The sequence below is a fragment of the Neomonachus schauinslandi genome, chromosome 12, assembly GCF_002201575.2.
Source record: "Neomonachus schauinslandi chromosome 12, ASM220157v2, whole genome shotgun sequence".
In the NCBI taxonomy this organism is placed as follows: domain Eukaryota; kingdom Metazoa; phylum Chordata; class Mammalia; order Carnivora; family Phocidae; genus Neomonachus; species Neomonachus schauinslandi.
In genome coordinates this window covers 2,366,156-2,387,699 of record NC_058414.1, presented here as the reverse complement: position 1 = coordinate 2,387,699, position 21,544 = coordinate 2,366,156, and the positions used below count along the sequence as shown (strand labels likewise).

The following is a 21,544-nucleotide window of genomic DNA, read 5'->3' as shown; positions in this document are numbered from 1 at the left end:
AAGAAAGAAAGAAAGAAAGAAAGAAAGAAAGAAAGAAAGAAAGAAAGAAAGACAAAAGAGAAAGAAGGAAAGAGACAAGCTGCAGGAGACGCAGCTCTGCGACGCCGGTGACTTGGGAGAAAGGAGGGCACAGGACCCCCTGGGGAGATGCGTCATGTGACTCAGGCCCTGAGGGGAGCAGCCGCTTCCTTTGCGGTGGGGGGGGCGGTGGGGGTGCGAAGCGTTTAGGAGATGTGTCTAATATTTCAAAATCTAACTGGAAACACTTATGTCCCAACCAACCAGATGCTCTGGATAGCCATAATGCCAATTTCCTTTTTTTTTTTTTCCTTCCCTTTTTGTATTGCTGCTCTGGGGGGCGGCAACCCGGGTGCTCTCCCTGGAAAGCAAGCGATCCGCAAACTGCCAGCAAGTCAGGCATGAGTCCCCGCGGAGCGCCGGTCCGGCCCCAGTCCCGGGAGACCCTGTCTGCTCCGAGGTGCTGGAAGTCTGGCAGGGAAAGGGCTCTAAGCTGTAACCAGAAGAGCTGTAAGCCAGGGCAGCCCGGGAGCACCCCGATGCCAGGGCGGGGTGCGGCCGGAGCAAGCACCAGTGACTTCCGTGAGCTGGCCGGCGAAGGACGGGCTCTGACTTGCTCTCAGGCATCAGATCCAGCCCGGAGTCGGTTCGTGGGTTTGGGGTTTGGCTGACACCTCATGCACCCACATACTCCCTTCGGCTGCAGGGAAAACTGACATCACACCCTCTCGTGAAACCATCGCTGATGCAAGGTGGTGGCTACACTCTTTCAGGGACTGAGTAAGGGCTGACCGGCAAGAGTCGGAGCTGTCAAAACAGGATGTGATTGAGACAACTTTGCCCCATATTTCAACATATTTCAACTTTGTTTTTTTCTCTCTCTGATTCCAGGTAGAGAAAGAGAAGGAAATGGGATCTGACTGTGAAGAACAGCAATGGTTTTCGAGTATATTAATTGGGCATGTAGCTTCATGAAGCAGAACAGGTTCAAATGGACTTTTTGGAAGGTTTTAAAATAACATGTCAAAGGCCTTACTTGGAACGCTGGTTCTCTACTCTAGATACAGTTTCCAGTTACTTTATCTCGCTCTATTTTGTCACTTTATTCATTTAACAAATATTGCTGGGACAATATGCGAAATGAATGAGAGTTGGCTGGTTCTAGAAGATGCCCAGGTGGCTCGGGACAGGTGCTCGGGGACTAGGAGGGACTAGGGCAGGGAGTCTGGGGGAGGGAGGGAGGGAGAGTTGGATCCCACACCGGCCCCGCACGGGGCCCTATGCTGGGCACAAGGAACACAGAGTAATACCTGGGAGGCACTCGACTTTGCGGTGGAAATGATGTTATCCAGAGCTGGTGCATAATACTGCGTTTAAAGCTCATGAGCACCACAGAAGCGGGGTCCTAGCCGTATCCCCACCTTAGGGGCTCACTTTAAAGATTAGGATCTCTCAAAAAAAAAAAAAAAAGGAGGGGAGCCTGGGTGGCTCAGTTGGTTGAGCGCCGACTCTTGGTTTCCACTCGGGTCACGATCTTAGGGTCGTGGGATCGAGCCCCATGTTGTCCGGCTCCGTGCTCAGTGGGCAGTCTGCTGGGGATTCTCTCTTTCTCAACCTCTGCCCCTCCCCCCGCTCTCTCTCTAAAATAAATCAATAAAATCTTTAAAAAATTAAGATCTTTCACAAGAGGCTGCACCCATGAGCTGGCCTTTGAGCTCCAGACACCACACCCGCCTCTCAGCTCAGGGGGACAGTGAGAAGCCAGTGGTTGGCAAGGACAGCAGTGAGGGAGGGCAGGGTGGTCACCGGGGCAGGGCAGGGCAGCGGGGGACTCCAGCTGAGTCCCGTCCATGGTCCTTGATGCCCTGTGCCCCCTTCTCAGCCCCATTTCAACCCCCTCTCCCCCACCAGCACCCGAGGGGCCTGGATATAGGACAGGGCAGTTTGGGTTGCCAGTGACCTAGAACACTTAGAACTTTATCTCTGCAGTCATGTCCACAAGACATCCCGAAGTGTGAAAACAGGCCTCCCAGCCTCCAGGGAAGGAGGGAGGGAGGCCAGGTGTCCATGTGGGAGTCCAGGGAGGCCCGAGGAGGGCACGGGGAATGCCTGAGACTCCTCCCCCCGAGAGACGACCCAGGACCCCAGCTCCAGGGCTCCCAGAGGGCGACACACACAACCCCGGGGCTGTCAAGGAGGGAGGCCAGCAGGGCCCGGAGATGCCCTGCAGCAGGATGGGGCGTCCCTGCTAGCCCCCGCAGAGGTGGGGGGACGCGGGCGGGGGTGGGGGGGGCGAGGAAACCAAAATCCTGTTGGATTCAAAGCCCATGTAGGAATCAGGATGAAGGCAGGAATTCTCGCTTTGCCCTCAATGCACAAATACACATATAAGAGGGGCCGGCAGGATCACAAAGTGGAGTTCTGGAAAACCATAAAGGAAGTATTGAAGATTCAGAACCCTGACAGAGCTGGGAGGCAGCAGGGCTGTGTTGCAGAAGAGCGGCCTGCCCGGCTGAGACCCCGAGGGGCCAAGGGCGGAGGGCAGAGCTGTTAGCCTGTCAGTCCCCGAGCCTCTGGACCTATCCCCCCGGACCCCAGGCTCCATCACAAGAGTCAAACATGTTCTTGTATGGCGGCTCTTGGGAAAATGCATGTCACGACGTAATCACGATAAACCCCAAAATCCAACCTGGCCCGCAGTCGGCTGGAGCCTCACCTGTGATTGTCATGTTTCCTTGTTTGGGGCCCCGAGGAAGCCATTCTCTCAACGGGGGCAGGACCCTAGGAGAAAACAACACAGAATATTATTTAAGAACAAACTCAGGCATACCCGAGACCTCACGAGTTTGTTTGGTAGAACTCTACGGGAATGGGGCAGTGTCGAACTGAAAGCAGGAGTGCATCATCAGGACCTGGGACAGACTCTTTATTTCGTTTGTTAAAGACTTTATTTATATATATAATAGAGAGAGCACGAGCAGGGGCAGAGGCAGAAGGAGAAGCAGGCTCTCCGGTGAGCAGGGACCCCGATGCAGGGCTCAATCCCAGGACCCTGAGATCATGACCTGAGCTGAAGGCAAATGCTTAACTGAGCCACCCAGGCGTCCCGCAGGTGAACTCGGTTGATAAAGCCCATGTCCTGCCATGGGGACAGGAAAAAGGAACCAGGTTAACCCAGTGACCCAGGGGTCACCAAGCCCGGGAGTGGAGTCTGCTCCATGTAGCCAGGACGGGTTCTCAACCTGCCAGCTCACCAGCCAGCGATCAAGAAACTAGAGCCCACTAACATAGCTCCCCAAAGGCCCTTTTTGGAGAAAGGTGTCGATAACTGTTATCACTGACCTCTTTTAGCAAAATCTGAAACCCAGAGAAAATGAGAAACTGCAACACTTCCAACCCCCAGCTTATTCCGATGGGATTTAGTTCCTAACAGCCTCCCAACGGACCCCTTTCCTCCTTACAAATCGTGCCTCTCCTTGGTTTCCCGGACCTGCTGTGTCCTGAGTTAGGATTCGTTTTCATTCCCGAATAAAGCCATCTGTTGCTGGTAAAGTAGCTGTCTGTGGCTATTTCTAAGGTTAACATGACTTGGTGATCGGAGGTGGGAGCCAGAGAAGACTCGGGGCCGGTGAGCAGACAGGTGCACGAGCCACGAGCCACGAGCCACGGGGTTGCTGGGCTCACTGTTTTCTCACCAAAGCTGGGCTTGAGGACAAGTGTTCTCCTGGATTTTGAGCCCCATGCTTTGTGCTCAAGCCCTTTACGCTCTACCTGGGATTTATCAAGGCCTTGACCTTTTTTTTCCTTTTGTTGTTTTTTTTTTTTTAAGCATCTTTTAAGCATTTTTTTTAAAGATTTTATTTATTTATTTGCCAGAGAGAGAGAGAGGGAGATTACAAGCAGGGCGAGTGGCAGGCAGAGGGAGAAGCAGGCTCCTTGCTGAGCAAGGAGCCCGATGTGGGACTCGATCCCAGGACCCTGAGATCATGACCTGAGCCGAAGGCAGACGCTTAACCATCTGAGCCACCCAGGCACCCTTTTAAGCATTTTTTAAGCATCTCTGAGAATATTCGTTTGGCCTTCAGTCTGATTCGGACTGTGTTTGATGAAACCGCGTTGGCCTTCGGTCTGAGTTCTGTTTGGGATTGGACCATTCTTCCAGAAACTGGGTGGCCTTTGATTCCAGAAGGAATCAGAGAAATGGGATCCCAGTCGTCAAAATGCTTTGAGGGTGCCCCCCCTCCCCCCACTACTGGGACTGCAGCCTGTTTTATGTTTAAAAATAATGGTCCTGCGGCACGTGCGTTTATAAATAAATGGACTGACTTAACCAGAAGTAATTTAGATCTAGACTTCCAATGGCCGTTATGGGGAACTTTCCATCTCCCCAGACTTAATTTTCTCAAAGCTGAATTGGACAACCACGGTCCTAAAATTGACAAAACTAAACGCACTTCCTTCTACAACTGGTACTTTGAAGCTTCCAAGCGCTATCTGGAATCTAAAATTGCCTCTCTCCAAAATACAGTTTGTAAACTAAATGAGGCAAACAAACAATTAAAAAGGAAAAAAGGGGGGCCCCTAGGTGGCTCAGTCGATTAAGCAACCGACTCCTGATTTCAGCTCAGGTCATGATCTCAGGGTCATGAGATGGAGCCCCGGGGTCGGGTTCTGCGCTCAGTCTGGAGTCTGCTTCTCTCTCTCCCTCTCCTCCTCCCCCTACTCTCTCTCACTCAAATAAATAAGTAAAATCTTTAAATAAATAAATGGAAAAAAGGGGGGGCTTCTGAGGCCTCTTCCCGTCCCCTATTTCTCCATCCACGAGGCGAGGCCGCCATCTGCCCTATCTTCACCCTGGCCTTGTCATCCTTCTGTCAAACCCTCTTTTCTTCTGAGGCTCCCTCTGCTCCCTCCTCTCCTGAGCCTATTAAAACCCCTGCTCCTTCAAAGTTAAGTCTTCTGGGGATCTAAATAGACCGCAGGTTTCCTAAGTTCCCTGGACTAAGGCTGAACTTGGAGCCAGAGGTAAAGAGGGTCCCCCAGGTGGCTGAGGACCCCCACAGGTTTGCTGGAGAATTTAACAGAGTTACTCAAACTTACCAACCTGGTTTCTGGGATTTGTAGCAGTTGGGCCACAGGCTTGTGGCTGAGGGCCAGCCCAAGCATTGGATAAAACCAGCCCAGTGGGAACATCCTGAGCAGGATTTAGAGAAACAGACCCCCGAATTTTGGCAAGATGCTAGACCACTCGCTGGAAATCTCCACCGAGCACTTAGAATGGCTTTTCCGAAGCCGGATGACTGGAACAAAATTCAGGCTTGCGCACAAAAGCCTGATGAATCTGGTTGTCATTATTATGATTGACTCCAAACTGACTTTAAAGAAAGTTCTGGTCTTCCTTTTAACTCTGTGTTTATTATTGGGCTGATCTGGGATCTTTTCCTTTTCGTTAAAAGGCCCAGGATGGAATGGGAAACTTGGTCTGCCCCCAGATTCAATTGCCCTGGAAACCAGTTTGCTCACACCCTAGCTGAGTCACCTACAGGAAAGACCACTAAAATTTCCAGTGTTCAACTCCATCAAACAAAGGCCCCGGAGCAAAAAGCCTAGTTTCTGCTGATACTGCCAGAACCAGGACATTGGATAAAGGACTCTTACGGGTTTAAGCTCTCCCGGTGCCTTCAGCCCGCTAGCTAAGCTCTTCTCCCTCCTCCTCATTCCCAGTGTTGGGGCTCTTCCAATCCTCTTAATCAACTCAGGGAAACCACTCCCCAGATTCGCAATGGATCTCTGTCCTTGGTGACAAAGGACCTATGTTCTCAGGGCCCAGCCCTCGGCTGCAAAGCAGCCCCTCAGAGCACCAAACCGGTCCAAGTAGTGGGGGTCTCCAACCAATCTCAACAGGTTCCCGCCTCTGAACCTATTCCCTTTGAGAGGTACTCACTCTTTTCTCCTCAATCCCTCTGCCCCTACTCGTTTACAGGGTTGAGATTCCCTAGAGAAGTATCGCGCCAGAATTTCTTTCTCCCCGAAGGGGAAGATAATTCCAGAATCTGACAGCAGCGATCAGAATAGCCAACCAGCGGAATTAAATGACCCTCTGATGTCTTTTGTTTGCGGTCTCTGGCGGGACCACAGCTGAGTCTGGGGACACCGATCATTTATTCCTGTTGGATCAGCTACCAGCCTCTTTCTGGGCAAAATCCTCAACTGCTATTGATAAAATGCACAGTGCACCTCCCAACAAGATTCAGATAGATCCCTCCAAACCTCTCCCTAGAATTAACCAATGCCCTATAAATAAAGAAGCCCTTCGGGGCATCCAGCCCAGGATACAGAATTTTGAGGCTCAGGGCCTCACGATCCCCTGTACTAGTCATAGCCCTACTTTACCTGGGAGGGAACCCAATGGCCAGGACCTCTGAGCAGTAAGTAACGTCGTTACCCCTCAGGACCCTGTTGTTCCTAACTCCCACGTGTTCCCACTGAAAGCAAAGTTCCCGCGTAATTGACCTACGGAGTGCATGGTTAGTACTCCACTCGGTAAGGACAGCCAGTGTCTTTCTGCCTCCACTTGGGAAGAACAGCAGGATAGCTGGGCAGTCAGGCCCCAGGGTGACACGGAGGGTCCTTCAAAGGCTGAGTCGGATGACACACAGTTTCCCGCAGCCTCGACTTGGTCACAATGTGTAGATGACTTGCTCTTCTGCTCCCTGCTTGGACCTCTTCACAGGAAGGCAGCCTCCCCCTGTCAAAACTTTTGGCCTGAAAGGGACCTACAGTCTCCAAAGAAATGTTGCAGTTTGCACCAAGTCAGTTTCAATATTTATGGCACCTGATCTCCGAACGAGGACTTGATGTGGATCCAGGTAGACTCGAAGGCATCCCGAATTTCCCAAAACTGAAAACCAAGCACCAGTTAGGAGGCTTCCTGGGGCTGGCTGGCTATTGTTCACATTGGATTCCAAACTTGTCCCTCACGGCTCAGTCTGTATGAGCTTTACTTTTAGCAAAGTCAGGACAAACCTGACCCTATTATTTAGAAAGAGGTGGATGACATGGCCTTTGAGACTTTAAAAAAAAGTCTAACAAAAGTCTCTGCCGTCAGACATCCTAATTATCAACGTCCCTTTTCCCTCCTTGTACATGAGAAGGAAGGGGATACCCTTTGAGCGCTCACCCCAAAAACACGGGGCCCACCATTGCCCCATGGGGCATCAAAGCCAACAATTAGGCCCTATGGCTGGGGGCCTCAGAGCCATTCTTGCCCCTACCCTCCTAGTTAAGGCCCACGCAGAAGGCCTCCGAAATTCTCCCGATGCTCAAGACTTTTCATCCAGGGGACTCCTGGGTGGCTCAGTCGTTAGGCGTCTGCCTTCGGCTCAGGTCATGATCCCAGGGTCCTGGGATCGAGCCCCGCATCGGGCTCCCTGCTCAGTGGAGAGTCTGTTTCTCCTTCTCCCTCTCCTCCCTACTTGTGCTCTCTGTCACTATCTCCATCTCTCTCTCTCTCTCAAATAAATAAAATTAAAAAAAAAAAAAAGACTTTTCAGCCAGTCACCTCACCTCCTGTGACACCCTCATGGTAACTGCCTCTCTTACAATAATAACTCTTTCTGGTTCCAATAGCCTTAACCCTACCATCTTTCTGTCCTTCCAGCATAAAACTCCCCAGGACGGCTTCACGTTGACAGATCACCTGTTGACTCCTGGTGACAATTTACAGGGCCCTGCTCTAACCAGTGCAGATTTTTCACGGTTTCCTGATGGTTTCTTATTTAAAGGATAAAATATCATGCTGGGTGTGCTATTGCAAATCCCTGGGAGTCACTGAGGCCCTACCTTTACCCCTGGCTCCTTGCGCCCGACAGGCTGATTTAAACGCCCTCACCTGAGCTCGTGTTTCAGCCAAGGGCAAAACCACAAACATTTATGCTGACAGTCAGTATGCCTTTGGGGAAGGAAGCTCCAGATTTGGGAATGGAGGCAACAGGTTTTCTTACCTTCCCTGGGGATAAGATTAAAAATGGCTCCTAGGTCCAACATTAACTAGGTGCCATGCTTTTGCTGGTGGCTTGAGCTATTACTAAGCGTTGTGGGCATTCCAGAATCAACTCCCTGGAGGCCAGAGGAAGCCACGTCGCTGCTCTTTCCACCCAAACGCTGCTCTGAAGGAGCCCAAGAGCCAAACCTCTGTCATATTCCAAAGAGATGCTCTTCCAAATGACGATTAGAAAAAATGGACCAGAGATGCCCAACAATCGGCCCCAGAAAAGTTAACTCAATCTTGGAAATCTGATAACTGTTGGTTTAATAAAAGAGAGAATTTGGGTTTACACCAAATAACAAGCTGGCCCCACCAGAAATCTTTAAATTCCCAGTACTTACAACTGTACGCACATTGGACCATTGGTCTACTGGGAAAACAACAGCGTTCACGAACCAATATTGGTGGGGACGCTGCTTGTACCACTTGTCCAAAATACAATCCCGGGAAATGTACCCATCCTACCCAATGGACCATTTGAGGTTTGGCCAATGGGCTTCACGCAGATCCCTCCGTGTCACGGATACAAATAGGTTTTAGTCCTATGGTGGTTTGTAAGTTTTCCTATTGGGTTGAAGCCCCCCCTTGTAGACAGGCCAACACCTCTTCTCTGACTACGATCCTAGGAGGAAAGATGATCCCTGCCTGGGGATCCCCTCCTGAACTACACTGTGACCGGGGAGCCCATTTTACAGTCAGGAGCTTCAACAAGTCTGTGCTGTTTGGCTGGTTTTGTGACACTTTATCCTCAGTGACACACCATCCTCAGTCCTCAGGGTGGGTCGGGCATACTAAGGGTGTTACGAAGACTCGACTGGCAACATTTGTAGAGACCCTCCAAACGCATTGGTCAAAGGCATTGTCAGTACTCGCTCTGAACTGGGAACTCCTGGACTCTCTCTTTGAGATGGTCCAGGATGCCCGATGCTCGTGGTCAACTGAAGACCCAGCGGGACAAGGCAGACTGGAGCTTACGAGGACATGACCTTGCCTGTGGATACTGCTCTACTAACCCAGCCTGAGGGCAAGAAGTTTTCCTCACCCCCCTGGCCCCTGTTCTCCTGAAAATGTGTGCCTCTCCTCTGCCTCCTGGGCTGGCTGGCCCAGGATTTTGCAACAGCTCGCTTGCCCAGGGTTGTAATTCTCTTTCATTCCTGAATAAACCCAAGTGTTGCTGGTAAAGTGACTGGCAGTTTTATTTGTTTATTTTTTAAGATTTATTTATTGGGGCGCCTGGGTGGCTCAGTCGTTGAGCGCCTGCCTTCGGCTCAGGTCGTGATCCCAGGGTCCTGGGATCGAGCCCCGTATCGGGCTCCCTGCTCAGCAGAGAGCCTGCTTCTCCCTCTCCCACTCCCCCTGCTTGTGTTCCTGCTCTCGCTATCTCTCTCTCTGTCAAATAAATAAATAAAATCTTGAAGAATAAGATTTATTTATTCATTTATTTATTTGAGGGGGGAGGAGCAGGAGAAGGAGACAAGCTGACTCCCCGCTGAGCGTGGAGTCCCACACGGGGCTCAGTCCCACCACCCTGAGATCATGACCTGAGCTGAAACCAAGAGTCAGATGCTCAACCCACTAAGCCACCCAGGCGCCCCCCTCCCTGGCAGTTTAGCTTTTAAGGTTAACAGATACATACAGTTGACCCTGAACTGGGGGGGTGGGGCGCCGGGTATGGGATGTTAAGACAGCTGACGCCCCTCGTAGTGGAAAACCCGTCTGATGCTTCTGACGTTTGATTCCTCAAAAACCTAACTACTGCTACTAGCCTGTTGTTGACTAAAAGCCTTCCGGGAAACAAATGGTCAGTGAGCACATTATTTTGTATGTTATATGTATTATGTACCGTACTCTTACGATGAAGCTAGAGAAAAGAAAATGTTATTTAAAGCATCATAAACAAGAGAAAATACATTTACAGCACTTTGTGTATTTATCAAAAGAAATCCACATGTAAGTGCATCTGCCCAGTTCAGATCTTTGCTGTTTGAGGGTCAACAGCGCTTGGTCTTCGTCCCATTTCCGGCGTGGAGCTCCTAAAACCTTTGGCATTTTCTAAAAGTTGTGAGCAAGGGGATGTCTCCTGTTATGTAAATGACGTGATGTTTGGAAAACGCCTAAGGATGGGGGCTGGTTGCCAGGGAAACCAATCTCGTGGCTAGAGGCTGGCACTTTCAGCCCCACCCCCCACCTCTGGGGTAGGGCTGCAGGTTGAATCAATCACTAATGACCAATGATTTCATTAATCCTGCCCGTGTAACAAAACCCCCATAAAATCCCAAAAGGATGGGGTCCGGAGAGCTCCCGGGTTGGTGAGCAGGTGGAGATGTGGGGACCGTGGGCCATGTGTGTGGGGGGGCATGGGAGCCCCGCGCCCCCTCCCCAGACCCCGCCCTGGGCAGCTCTTGTGTCTGTTCCTGAGTTAACCCTTTATAACAAACCAGTGATCTAGGGAGTAAACCGTCTGCCTGAGTTCTGTGAGCTGCCCCAGCGGCTTCATCAAACCCAGGGAGGGGTCGTGGGGACCTCTGGTCTGTGGCTGGTGGGTCAGAACCCAGGTGACAGCCTGCACGTGGGGCTGGCGTCGGGGAGGGCGGTGCTGGGGGACTGACCCTCGACCCTCGGCCTGTGGGTCTGTGTCTCCGGGTAGATGGTGTCCCGAGTGAGTTGCATTCGGGCAGCGGTAGGAACCCACACATGCGTCAGAACTGTCATCAGATTTTGTGATCAGAATCTTGGGTCCTAATTCCAGGCAGGCAAGCACAGCTACCATCGGACAAATCCACACAGACAGCCGGGCTTCGGCCCAAGTCTGGCTTCCAGGAAATGCAACCATCAGCAGCACCCTGCGGGGACTGGTCCCGGGCTGCCCGCTGGGGTCCACCCCTCCTGCCCTCCCCCTCAGGCTCTCACTTCTCCAAGGAGATCCCATGAGGAGGCTAGGGGTCTCACAGCTGCGTCCCCAGGGCCACAGCGTTCCCCAGTGAGAGCAGTATTGCTCGCAGCAACCCCCTTCCCCCAAACCATCAGGACCCTCCAGGATGCTCATTTCTCCTCTGCGGGTGGGGAGCCGGTGGGCTGGCAGAGAGCTCAAAAGAGGAAGAGTTAGACGTGTCTTCCCGGCGCGGGCGGGGGGGTGGGGAGGGGGGAGCAGCAGACAGAATCCAAAAAAGGAAACCAAGCCGCAGAGAGCATCCTGTCTGGCCTCGCCCCGAGCAAGTGCTATTGTCCACACCTGCTTGCTTTTCTTGCCTCTGAACCAGAGAAACCATCTCCCTGCCCAGTCCCTGCCCTGCACTGCCCCACTGAGTCCGCCCGGCCCCCTTTCCTTGGCACCCTTAGCGCTCGCAGGCACCCCATCCAGACTGTGAGCCTCCCCAAGACTGCCCCCGCTCAGTAAAAGATTGAACCAACTCGGTGTGGAGAAAACCACAGACCTTGGCAATGCTCTGATTGTAAAGGTCCCTGCTAAGCATGGAGGATGCTTGCAGGCAGAGCGGCTCTGTGCGCGGGTTTGCATGGCCAGTCCTGGCTTAAGGTTCAGAGACACAGTTCACTCTCCAAAAGATACGTTCTACCATCGCCCCATCTGCCCGCAGAAAGGTCGAAGCCAGGAGGAGGTAAAGCAGGAGGAGCAGGGGCTGAAACCAGGAGCCCGTCTATCCTCGTGGGCAGCCGCCTACTCACCTAGACTCTTCCAGCGGCCACAGGTGAAGGCGCAGCGCTGGGGAGCAGGTGTTTGCTCTTGGAAAAGAAGCCCCTGGGCTAAGAAGGAAAGAGGTAATAACTATTTAGGGACATGGTGCTATGCTGTATTTCAAAAGGGGTTTCCCAGTTGGCAAAAAAGGAACAAAGCTACATTGTATTTCTTCAACCTTCAAAGGAATCAGGAACTCAAGCTGGTCAGCGGTGCAGCCCGCTTCGAGATGAGGCCAGATTTTGGCCCGCTGGGGTTTAGCTTAGAAAAGGAGGACGAGCCCCTGCTTGCAGGATCCACTGCCCCCCAACATCCATCCCGGTCCACTTAACTCCGGCTCACAACATAAATCTAGACCAAAGGCCTGGAGACCCTTCCTCAACCAGAGGAGGGAGCCCCTGTGGGAGGGCCGGGTGCTCAGTGAGGAAGGGGTGATGGGGATTTCCAAACACCCCTCTGGGGCAATTTAACCAAGAGAGGTCATCGGTGGAATTTAGGGCAGATTTCTGACAAGCACAGTTGCAATTGTTTGGCTGATTTAAAATTATCGCACACCCCGGACATTTCCCCTTCCACAGATGAGGCAAATTAATGCGTTTCCTGACAATCCGTGCTTGATGGTATAAAACAGGTCTTGCAATCTGGGCATCTCAGAACGAACCCTGGTGCCCGTTCCACTTCCTGTCTCCCGCGTAGATGCCAACTTGCAAAACGCGGTCCCCGATTTAGCCCTCAGCTGCACTGCCCATCCATGAAAAGCTTGGGCTGACCTTCTCCCTCCTCCTCCCCCCCCCCCCCCCCAGCGAACAAGGCTGCTAGGTGCATGCAGATGCTTACGCGGTGCTTTTAGCTCACTGGGGAAAAGCTTCATCTATTTACTAACATCCCTAGAGAAGGCATTATCTCTCTGTAAGATGCCAGAAAGTGCTAAGCATGACCTGCATCAGTCACTGACCTTGGGGAAAGATCAAAGGCCAAGTGCTCAGGCAGTGTGTCCATTAAATTTGAGCAGCACCTGAAGGTGACTGGGGGCCTCTGAAAGGTTGAGGTAGGGAATGACAGAGATTTGAGCTCCTGAAATCCCTTGTCTGCCTACAGGCAGAGCCTCCTAAAAGAACTCGATTGTTAAGTATTATCTCCTAGGGAGCAACTGTAATCTCTTCTCTGAGAAAAATCCAAATAGACACTGTTACCATCCTCTGTTTTCCTAAGAAATCATTTATCTTTCCAAAGTCCTTTGTTTCCCCAGATGCCCTTTCTGCATTCCCCCAGAAGCCATTTGTTCTCCCAGAAGTGTCCCTCTGTGCCCCCCCCACGCCCTATTAAGATGATAAATAAGCCCCCAAATTCTAACCACCTCCCGGAGCCACATTTTTGTTAACTCCCTTTGTAGACATAAATAAAAATCCATCTTTTCTCTTGCTATTCTCTTTTGTCATTTTAATTTGCAGTCCCCCAAGAACTGCACCTAAGAGGATGGCCGTTTTTTCTCCCCAACACATGATTCCAGCACAGCTGGAGGGACCCAGAGCCTGAGCAGAGATGTGCTAGGAACAGGAAAGCGGGGTAGGTTCTGGATCCCAGAGATGAAATCCTAAGGACTGACTGGAAGGTGGTATTAGGATGAGGCTGGCAGGAATGCCTGTGTCTAGCTAAATGTTAGGCAAGAGTGTCATCCACTAGGCATGGGGCGAAGGAGGGCTGTTTCATTGGAGACGCCATGATTCAGCACAAGGTGGTTGTGGGCATCGCCCCATGGGGGAAATAAAGCTTGAGGTGTCTTCACAAAGCGCGTTTGAGAAGTGAGAGATAAGGCTCGCTGGGGGAAAACAGGGCGGGTGGGAAGTCGGGGTCTAAGGCAAATGCCCCCAACCAACAATTGAGGGGAGCCCAGGACACGAGAGGGCTCGTGTCAAGGGAGCAAGGGGGTGACCAGGGCCACGTCCTGTCACTACAGAAGGAAACACTGATTCAAAGCTGTCTTTCAAAAGTCTAATCTTTGAGCATGGTCGGCACTGGATGAGGGTTGTGACACTTGGTGTCCCTTTGTCCTGAGGGATGGAGCTTCCATGGAGAGCAGGCAGCGATCCTCAAACTTCACACGGAGGGGAGTATAAGTCCGCTTCCCGAGGATAAGTCTCCTCTTAACTCCCCAGGACCCCATGTGCTTCTCTAAACAATGGGAGGGTGTCCCTAGATTCCTGCCCCAGAGGTTCAGCCTCCCAGAGAAATGGGGGCTTGGTTCTGGCTCTCAGGCTCTCAGGGAGGAACCTTTGCTGTGAGCACCTGGGGCTCCCCATTCACCTGCTGCCCGATCCAACTTGTAAAAAACCCCATAGTTGATTTCGGTTTCCTGGGGATTGTTTTTAGTTTTAACCCATTAAACTAAAAATCAGATAGGTGGGCTATTCAGTGTAAATAGTTTGGTGTATAAATGTTTATAAAACCTTTTTTTTTAAAGATTTTATTTATTTGAGAGAGAGCGTGCAGGGGGAGGGGCAGAGAGAGAAGCAGACTCCCCGTTGAGCAGGGGAGCCAGACATGGGCTCAATCCCAGGACGCTGGGATCATGACCTGAGCCCGAGGCAGATGCTTAACCAACTGAGGCACCCAAGTGCCCCTATAAAACTTTTTGGAATGAACATAGTTCAAAAGAAAATGTGTGTGAGAGAGAGAGAGTGTGTGTGTGTGTGTGTGTGTGTGTGTGTGAGAAAGAGAGGGAGGAAAATGATCAACGTTTATCTTTAGGGAGTAGGAAAAGCTGCAAGTTTCACTTCCTGTTTTTATATTGGTTGCTTTCTTTTTATTAAGTTTTATTTATTTAAGCAATCTCTACACCCCACGTGGGGCTCGAACCCCTGGCCCCGAGATCGAGAGTCACACTTTCCACAGACAGAGCCAGCCAGGCGCCCCGAGTTTTGTTTTCTTAACAATGCAATTTGTATTAATTTAATGATCAGCAAAGATAACAAAGTCCTCTTGGACAAAAGCCCATGTAAAAAGCTTATTTATTATTGTTTATTTTTTATTTTTTATTTTTTTTAAAGATTTTATTTATTTATTTGAGAGAGAGAATGAGAGAGAGAGAGAGAGAGAGCATGAGAGGGGGAGGGTCAGAGAGAGAAGCAGACTCCCTGCCGAGCAGGGAGCCCGATGCGGGACTCGATCCCGGGACTCCAGGATCATGACCTGAGCCGAAGGCAGTCGCTTAACCAACTGAGCCACCCAGGCGCCCCTATTTATTATTATTTATAACTAAAATGTTACTTGGTGCCCACCAGGGTAGAAAGCCCTGGAGCTAAGAATGTGATTCGTAGGATCATGAAGCTTATGTGGAAAGAGCCAGAAGTCTGGCCTCCAAGAAGGGGAGGAAAAGGACAGATTGGCTGAGCCTAGGGGAGTTTGGGGCAGGCTGGAGGCCTGACTCAGAGAAAGGTGGGACACAGGACTGCAGCCAGGAAGGGTACGGCAGGGTGTGAAAACCTTTTTAAGGGTTTAAGATTTAGACTTCCACTCAGTTCTCCGAAATCACTAATCCTTCAAAAGCCAAGCTCAGAGCCAATGAAAGGAACCCCAAATCTCTAGATTTAGGAGGGTCAAGGAGCCAGAGAGGTGGGGCGGGGCAGGGCAGGGCTGGTCAGGGTGGAGGACAGACAATGGCATAAGGAAGCACAGGAGGGAGGACGGTGAGGGGGCGCCTGGGGAGGGGAGGACAGCGCAGCCTGAAGACTGCCTCAGTGGCCTTCAAAGTAGCCCTGATCTCCGGATTTTTGCGTTTCTTTTTCTTTTTTTTTTTTTAAGATTTTTAAAAATTTTTTTATTTGCGAGAGAGAGAATGAGAGACAGAGAGCATGAGAGGGAGGAGGGTCAGAGGGAGAAGCAGACCCCCTGCCGAGCAGGGAGCCCGATGCGGGACTCGATCCCGGGACTCCAGGATCATGACCTGAGCCGAAGGCAGTCGCTTAACCAACTGAGCCACTCAGGCGCCCCGGATTTTTGTGTTTCTAGGTCACACCCCATTGAAGGGAGCAGCCTGGTGCGCGGCTGAGCTCTGGCATGGGTGACCGGTTCCAAGTTGGCCAGGAAGACTGCCACCAGCGACCTTGAGTCATCTGGCAGGTCACCCGGCCAAGCCTTGACCTGGAAGGGAGACAGACCTGTGGACAGCCTCTGAGGCTGCATGACATCCCCCCTGTGGGCGCTTCCAGGTCGCTGGACAGTTTACCAGAGACACAAATTGTAAAAGGACCCACTCCCCCTGCCAATTCTATCTCTGCCCTATAACTTTTGACTGTGGTTTCTCTTTACACCTGCTAGACAAATGGATGTCAATATTCATACCGGAACACTTGTTCAATGTTGGTTCAATGCATGCTTTCATCCACGGGGGCTCTCAAGGTTTGAGAAAGAAAAGAAGAAAGAGGGAAAGAAGGAGAGAAGAAAGAAAGGAAGAAAGAAAGAAAGAAAGAACGAAAGAAAGAAAGAAAGAAAGAAAGAAAGAAAGAAAGAAAGAAAGGGAGAGAGAGAGAGAAATAAAGAAAGAAAGAAAGGGAGAGAGAGAAAAAAAGAAAGAAGGAAAGAAAGGGAGAGAAAGAAAAAGAAAGGGAGAGAAAGAAAGAAAGAAAGAAAGAAGAGGGAGGGAGGGAAGGAAGGAAGGAAGGAAGGAAAGAGAGAGAAAGGGAGAAGGAAAAGGAAAGGAAAGAAAAGGGGCGCCTGGGTGGCTCAGTCGTTTAAGTGTCTGCCTTCGGCTCAGGTCATGATCTGGGCGTCCTGAGATTGAGCCCCGCATCGGGCTCCCCGCTCTGCGGGAAGCCTGCTTTTCCCACTCCCCCTGCTTGTGTTCCCTCTCTCGCTGTGTCTCTCTCTGTCAAATAAATAAATAAAATCTTAAAAAAAAAAAAGAAAGAAAGAAAAGAGTCCCAAAACGGACTCACTTGCCCCAGGACAGCAAACCGAGACTTAATATCCATTAAATAAAAACCAAATGGGAGACCAGCCTTAAAAAAATCCAAGCAGAAGATAAATTTAGTCATATGAAGTTTTTTTTTTGCAAGACTAACTTGACCCCAGCCACTTCTTCCTTATGCCTCTGGAAATTGAGAGTGAAACTTACAGTTTCCCCAAGATGGGTATGAGGTAACCGGGGACCAATTCCCTACCATTTAAGAAGATATTAACTTTGTAGCCAAGCCCTGTGAAGAACAATGGGTGCCTTCCTGCTGCTTTATAACCATATATCCCTGTAAGCCCCGTTCCATGTTCTGGTTTGAGCGCCCCCTGTTTGCAAACTGTCTCTTCCAGGCGCGCATAATAAACTTTTACTAATTGCTACTCTGGTGAATCAGTGGCTTTATTTCTGTTCTTTCTGAATTTCTGACAGTTCTAACCCATTAGCCTCTCAGAAATTTGACCTTTAACCAGTCCACCTGCAATCACCTGCTCACAATAGTGAGAGACTCCTGCCCTTCCCCCAAAGGAAGATGACGTTGCCGGAACAATCCTTTCCTTCTGCAGTAACTTTTATCTAGTCCCTGCAGGTCCCTATCCCCTCACCATCAGGCTCCCCTCACCCCCCTACCCGTCCTTCTGCCTGTAAAACTCTTCCCTTTGTACAGCTCCCCGCAGCTCCTTTCTGCTTGCTGGATGGGATGCTGCGGCATTGGTGAGTGACCAAATAAAGCCAATAGGGTCCTCAAGCCTACTCAGTGGAATTTTGTTTTTTAAGAGTAAAAATCATCCTCCAAAAAGTAACTTTCCTTACCTCTCCCCCAAAGAAAAGGGGGGGGGGGAAGTTCTAGGTGTTCTCTGGTTTGGGCTGCGGAGAAGACAGTCCCCACTCTGCCCACCACCACCAGAGATCACAGCGGCTGCGCTCGGCCGCGGCCGCGGGTCCCCGGAGCGAGGCGGCTGTGACCGGGTCAGGAAGCGCATCCTTCTTCCCCCGCCCGCACCCTCTGAGCGCTCTCCCTGTGCACCCTGCTCCCAAATGCACCCCCATCCCCTCTCCCAGAGCATTCTCCCCACGCACCCTCTGAGCGCTCTCTCAGCATCCTCCGGGATGGCACATCCTCCCCGCACTCTGCTCATCCTTCCCGCGCGCCCTGCTCCCGGCGCACCCTTCCCGCAGCCCTCACCGTGTACTCGCCTCCCTGAACCTGCTCTCCTCCAACCCCGCACATGGCTCCACGCGCGCCCTGCTCATCGTCCCCGCGCGCGCTGCTCCCGGGGCACCTTCCCCGTACGCCCTCGCCCTATACTCCCCTCCCTGCACCTTCCCCCCACCCTCCCCGCACCCTGCTCGTCCTCCTTGCGCGCCGCCTTCATCCTCCTCGCGCATCCTGCTCAACCTCCTCGAACACCCTGTTCGCAGTGCCCCCTCCCCGTGAGCCCTCTCCTCTCCGTGTATTCCCCTCCCCGCGCTCCCTGCTCCACGCACATCCTTCCCAGCCAACGGCTGAGTCACCTCCCCAGCAGGTGACACGAAAGCATGGTTCCCGAAAGCGGAATCCCGAAGCCCGGCCTGGATCACTCACCTGCGCAAAGGGACCGGCAGGGTCAATCTCGGATCTAGGTCTGCGCGCTGAGCCCGGGTCACCGCGCCGCCGCTGCCCCCTCCCCGCCCCGTTCCGGGAAGGCTGCCCCCAACTCCGCCCAAAGTTCTTTCCTCCTACGGCGGGTGGGGTGGTGCGTCACCGGGGACATCCCTGTTACTCATTAAACCGCTCCGCCACGCAGGAAACCTCTTGTCAACCTCAAAAAGTAAAGAGCAGAGGTTATGCAGCAGCAGATGGGCTTATTCTGGAAAGAGCAGACAAACTACCATAGTGGCAAGCCAATTCTGCGCATCGTGGGCAAACCCCGCGAACCGAGGAGAGTACCCACTTCCAGAGGAAGGGGGGAGTTGGGAAGAGCTTTGAGCGAACATTCATTGGAGGAATAATGAGCTGGAGGTGGTCTCTCACTGGCCGCAGGTAATGGTGGAGGTGGCCTTCCATTGGCTGCAGGCGCGGGCTGCAGGCTGTTGCCAGGTAGAGAGGGAATCTTTTTTTCCGGCTGGTCTGGGCGGGATGCTGCGGGTGGTTTTGAGTCACTGCGGTGGAGGAGCCCAGGTCTGCCCAGAGTAGCCCTACCCCCAGCTCCAGAGCCACCGGAGAGAAATAACGGGAGGAACAAGGTCCGGGAGGGGTTGGGGTGGGGGTGTCAGGAAAAGGGGGCTGGGCCATGTCTGCTGCAGTCCCTTGATCTCTCCAGCCCCTTATCTGGGGCGTTTTTTTCTGGGACTCTCTGGGTACCGGGAGCTCGTTAGTAAATGGGGAAAGCCAGGAGATTCTGGCTCAGGGAGGGAAATGACTCATTCAGTCAGTCACTAGCTGAGACTGCAGGGCCTGGCCCGGCCAACACTGCAGGCCGACGCGCGCTGCCCGGCAGGTGCCCTGGACAGGCCCCCAGCACCCGCGGGCTCGGTGCTTGAGCATCTCTGGAGCAGTGCCCACCCGGGGCCGGATGATCTCGGGCAGATTAAGGACTTTTTCTTCCATTTCCAAGAGGCTGCCCATGAACTGGCAAATCGAATACCGAAGACATATTTGTCAAGGTAACACCTCATGAATGGCACAGACTGGAAGGGAAACTGGCCATTTCTACACATCTGAAAGCCCCGCCCACCAGCCGGCCACCTCCAGGCGCCCCTGCTCCCAGCGGAAATGCCAAGGACACACAGACGAGGCCTCACCGCGGCCAGGCCAGCCGCAAGGGCCTGGGACTTCTGCAGACAAGGGCTCTGAGTGGCCTCACACACAAGCAAGTCACACCACAGGGGCCACTGAAGAATAATGACACCCATTCCTACCCAGCTCACCAGGACCAACACTAATTTCACACTATTCAAACTGTCCCAGAGGAGCTGAGGGTACTGTAGAGCTGTGAACTGAGGCTTCCCCACTGCTTGGGCCCACACCCCAAGTCCCAGCGCCAGCCACCCCTCCCTTTCCATCTCAGCCGCCCTCCCGCGTTCTAGAGCACTCAGACAGAGGGTGGAAACTTCAAAGAGCGGACAACGGTGGTGCTCAGAGAGCCAGCAGGCGGTGAAACAAGCAGCTCGAATGACTAAGATAAAGTTGTAAGGAGTAATCTAGAAGGGTGTCTTGTGCGCTTTACCCAGTTTCCCCCATGGGAACATTTTGCAGAACTAGAGTAACGGGGGTGGGGTGGGGGGGCGCCTGGGTGGCTCAGTCGGTTAACCTCTGCCTCCCGCTCAGGTCATGATCCCAGGGTCCTGGGATGGAGCCCCGCGTCAGGCTCCCCGCTCAGCCGGGAGTCAGCTTGTCCCTCTCCCTCTGCTGCTTCCCCCACTCGAGCTCGCTCGCTCTCTCCTCTCTCTCAAATACATAAAATCTTTAAAAAAAAGAACTAGAGGTGGGATTTACACCCAAGGTACGACGTTAACACAACCCACCAGTTCTCTTCAGATTACTTGTTTTCCTTATACTCGTTTCGTGTTGTGTTTAGTTCAATACAACTTTCTCACATGTGTGATATCGCCACAGTCAAGATACTGAGCCCTCCGTTACCAAAAGAAGCCCCGTGGAGCCCTATCCCCACCCCTACCCCTCATCCCCTAAACCCTAGCATCCGCTCACTGGTCCTCAAATTCTAAAATGTGTCATTTTTTTTTAAAGCTATTAAAAAAAAAAAAAAAAAAACCTCTATACATAGAAACAAATGGTCTCTGCCCTCTCCGAACTGGCTTTCTCTACTCCGCAGAATTCCCTGGAGATTCGTCCACATTGTATGTATATATGGATCAGTAGTTGGTTCTGTGAAAAGGAGTGAAAGGAAATTTCATTCAGAATGGAGTCGGGAGGCCAGCAGGGGGGGCGCTCACACCTTACCACTTGTTACCCACCCCATGGGAAGAGAGGCACCTTGCACCTCGGTACTACTTTAGTTACTTACTACTTCGCTGCCCTTGTAGGAGGAAGGAGGGTCCCCCCCTTCACCCCCTGCAACAGACCAGCCAATGAGAGGCAGGCAGAACCCAGCCAATGAGAAACTGTCCCCGCTCAGCCAATGAGAGACAGTCCTAGCCCAGCCAATGAGAGGCAGGCAGAACCCAGCCAATGAGAATCTCTCCCAGCTGAGGCAGTGAGAGGCGGTCCCAGCTCAGCCAATGAGAAACTGTCCCAGCTCGGCCAATGAGAGGTAGTCCCAGCTCAGCCAATGAGAAGCCGGTATATTTTGCGCTCCCAGTTTATTCCAATAGACTTCTTGTTACACCAATCCTCCCAAATTCCGCCTTCCTCTGTAAGAGCGGACCTCTCCTTAGTTTTAGGGATTCACCTCTCGTTTTGCCTGGACCTGGGTTGTCTCCGACTGCATTTCTCTACTATTCCTGAATAGACCCATTTTGCTAATAACTGGCAGTTTTATTTTTAAAGGCAGCAGGTCCTTTTGTTGCCAAGCGTTGTGCCAGGATGTGGGCGCTCGGGTTTGTTCAACCATTCACCCGCCGAAAGACGGCCAGGCTGTGTCCACTTACGGGCTATTAGAATGAAGCTGCCATGAAATTTCATGTACAGGTTTTTGTGTGAACATACGTTTTCATTTCTCTGGGATAAATACCAAGAGTGCACTTGCTACATTTAGTCTTACAAGAAACTGCCAAATTGTCTCTGCGGGGGCTGTAGTACTTTGCATTCTGGCCACCGACGGATGTGAAATCCAGTTTCTCCACATCCTCACCAGTACTTGATGTTGTATTTTTTAATCTTAGCCGTCTGATCATT

General features: G+C 51.9%; 1 protein-coding gene across 3 annotated transcripts in view; it reads right to left on the bottom strand.

Moving 5' to 3' along the window:
* UPP1 (uridine phosphorylase 1) overlaps positions 1-18,420 on the bottom strand; it is a 27,419-nt gene extending 8,999 nt beyond the window's left edge. Inside the window, exons 1-3 of one of the 3 annotated variants that reach the window (XM_044920098.1) lie at positions 18,293-18,420; positions 11,750-11,822; positions 2,735-2,799 (exon numbers count right to left, since the gene is read on the bottom strand). In XM_044920098.1, coding sequence (XP_044776033.1) covers positions 2,735-2,778 — 44 coding nt within the window. In that variant the 5' untranslated portion in view covers positions 2,779-2,799; positions 11,750-11,822; positions 18,293-18,420. Of the gene's footprint in view, positions 1-2,734; positions 2,800-11,749; positions 11,828-18,292 lie in introns of all 3 variants that reach the window. The other 2 variants (XM_021703707.1, XM_021703708.1) reach the window with 2 other exon arrangements.
* Positions 18,421-21,544: the final 3,124 nt, after the last annotated feature.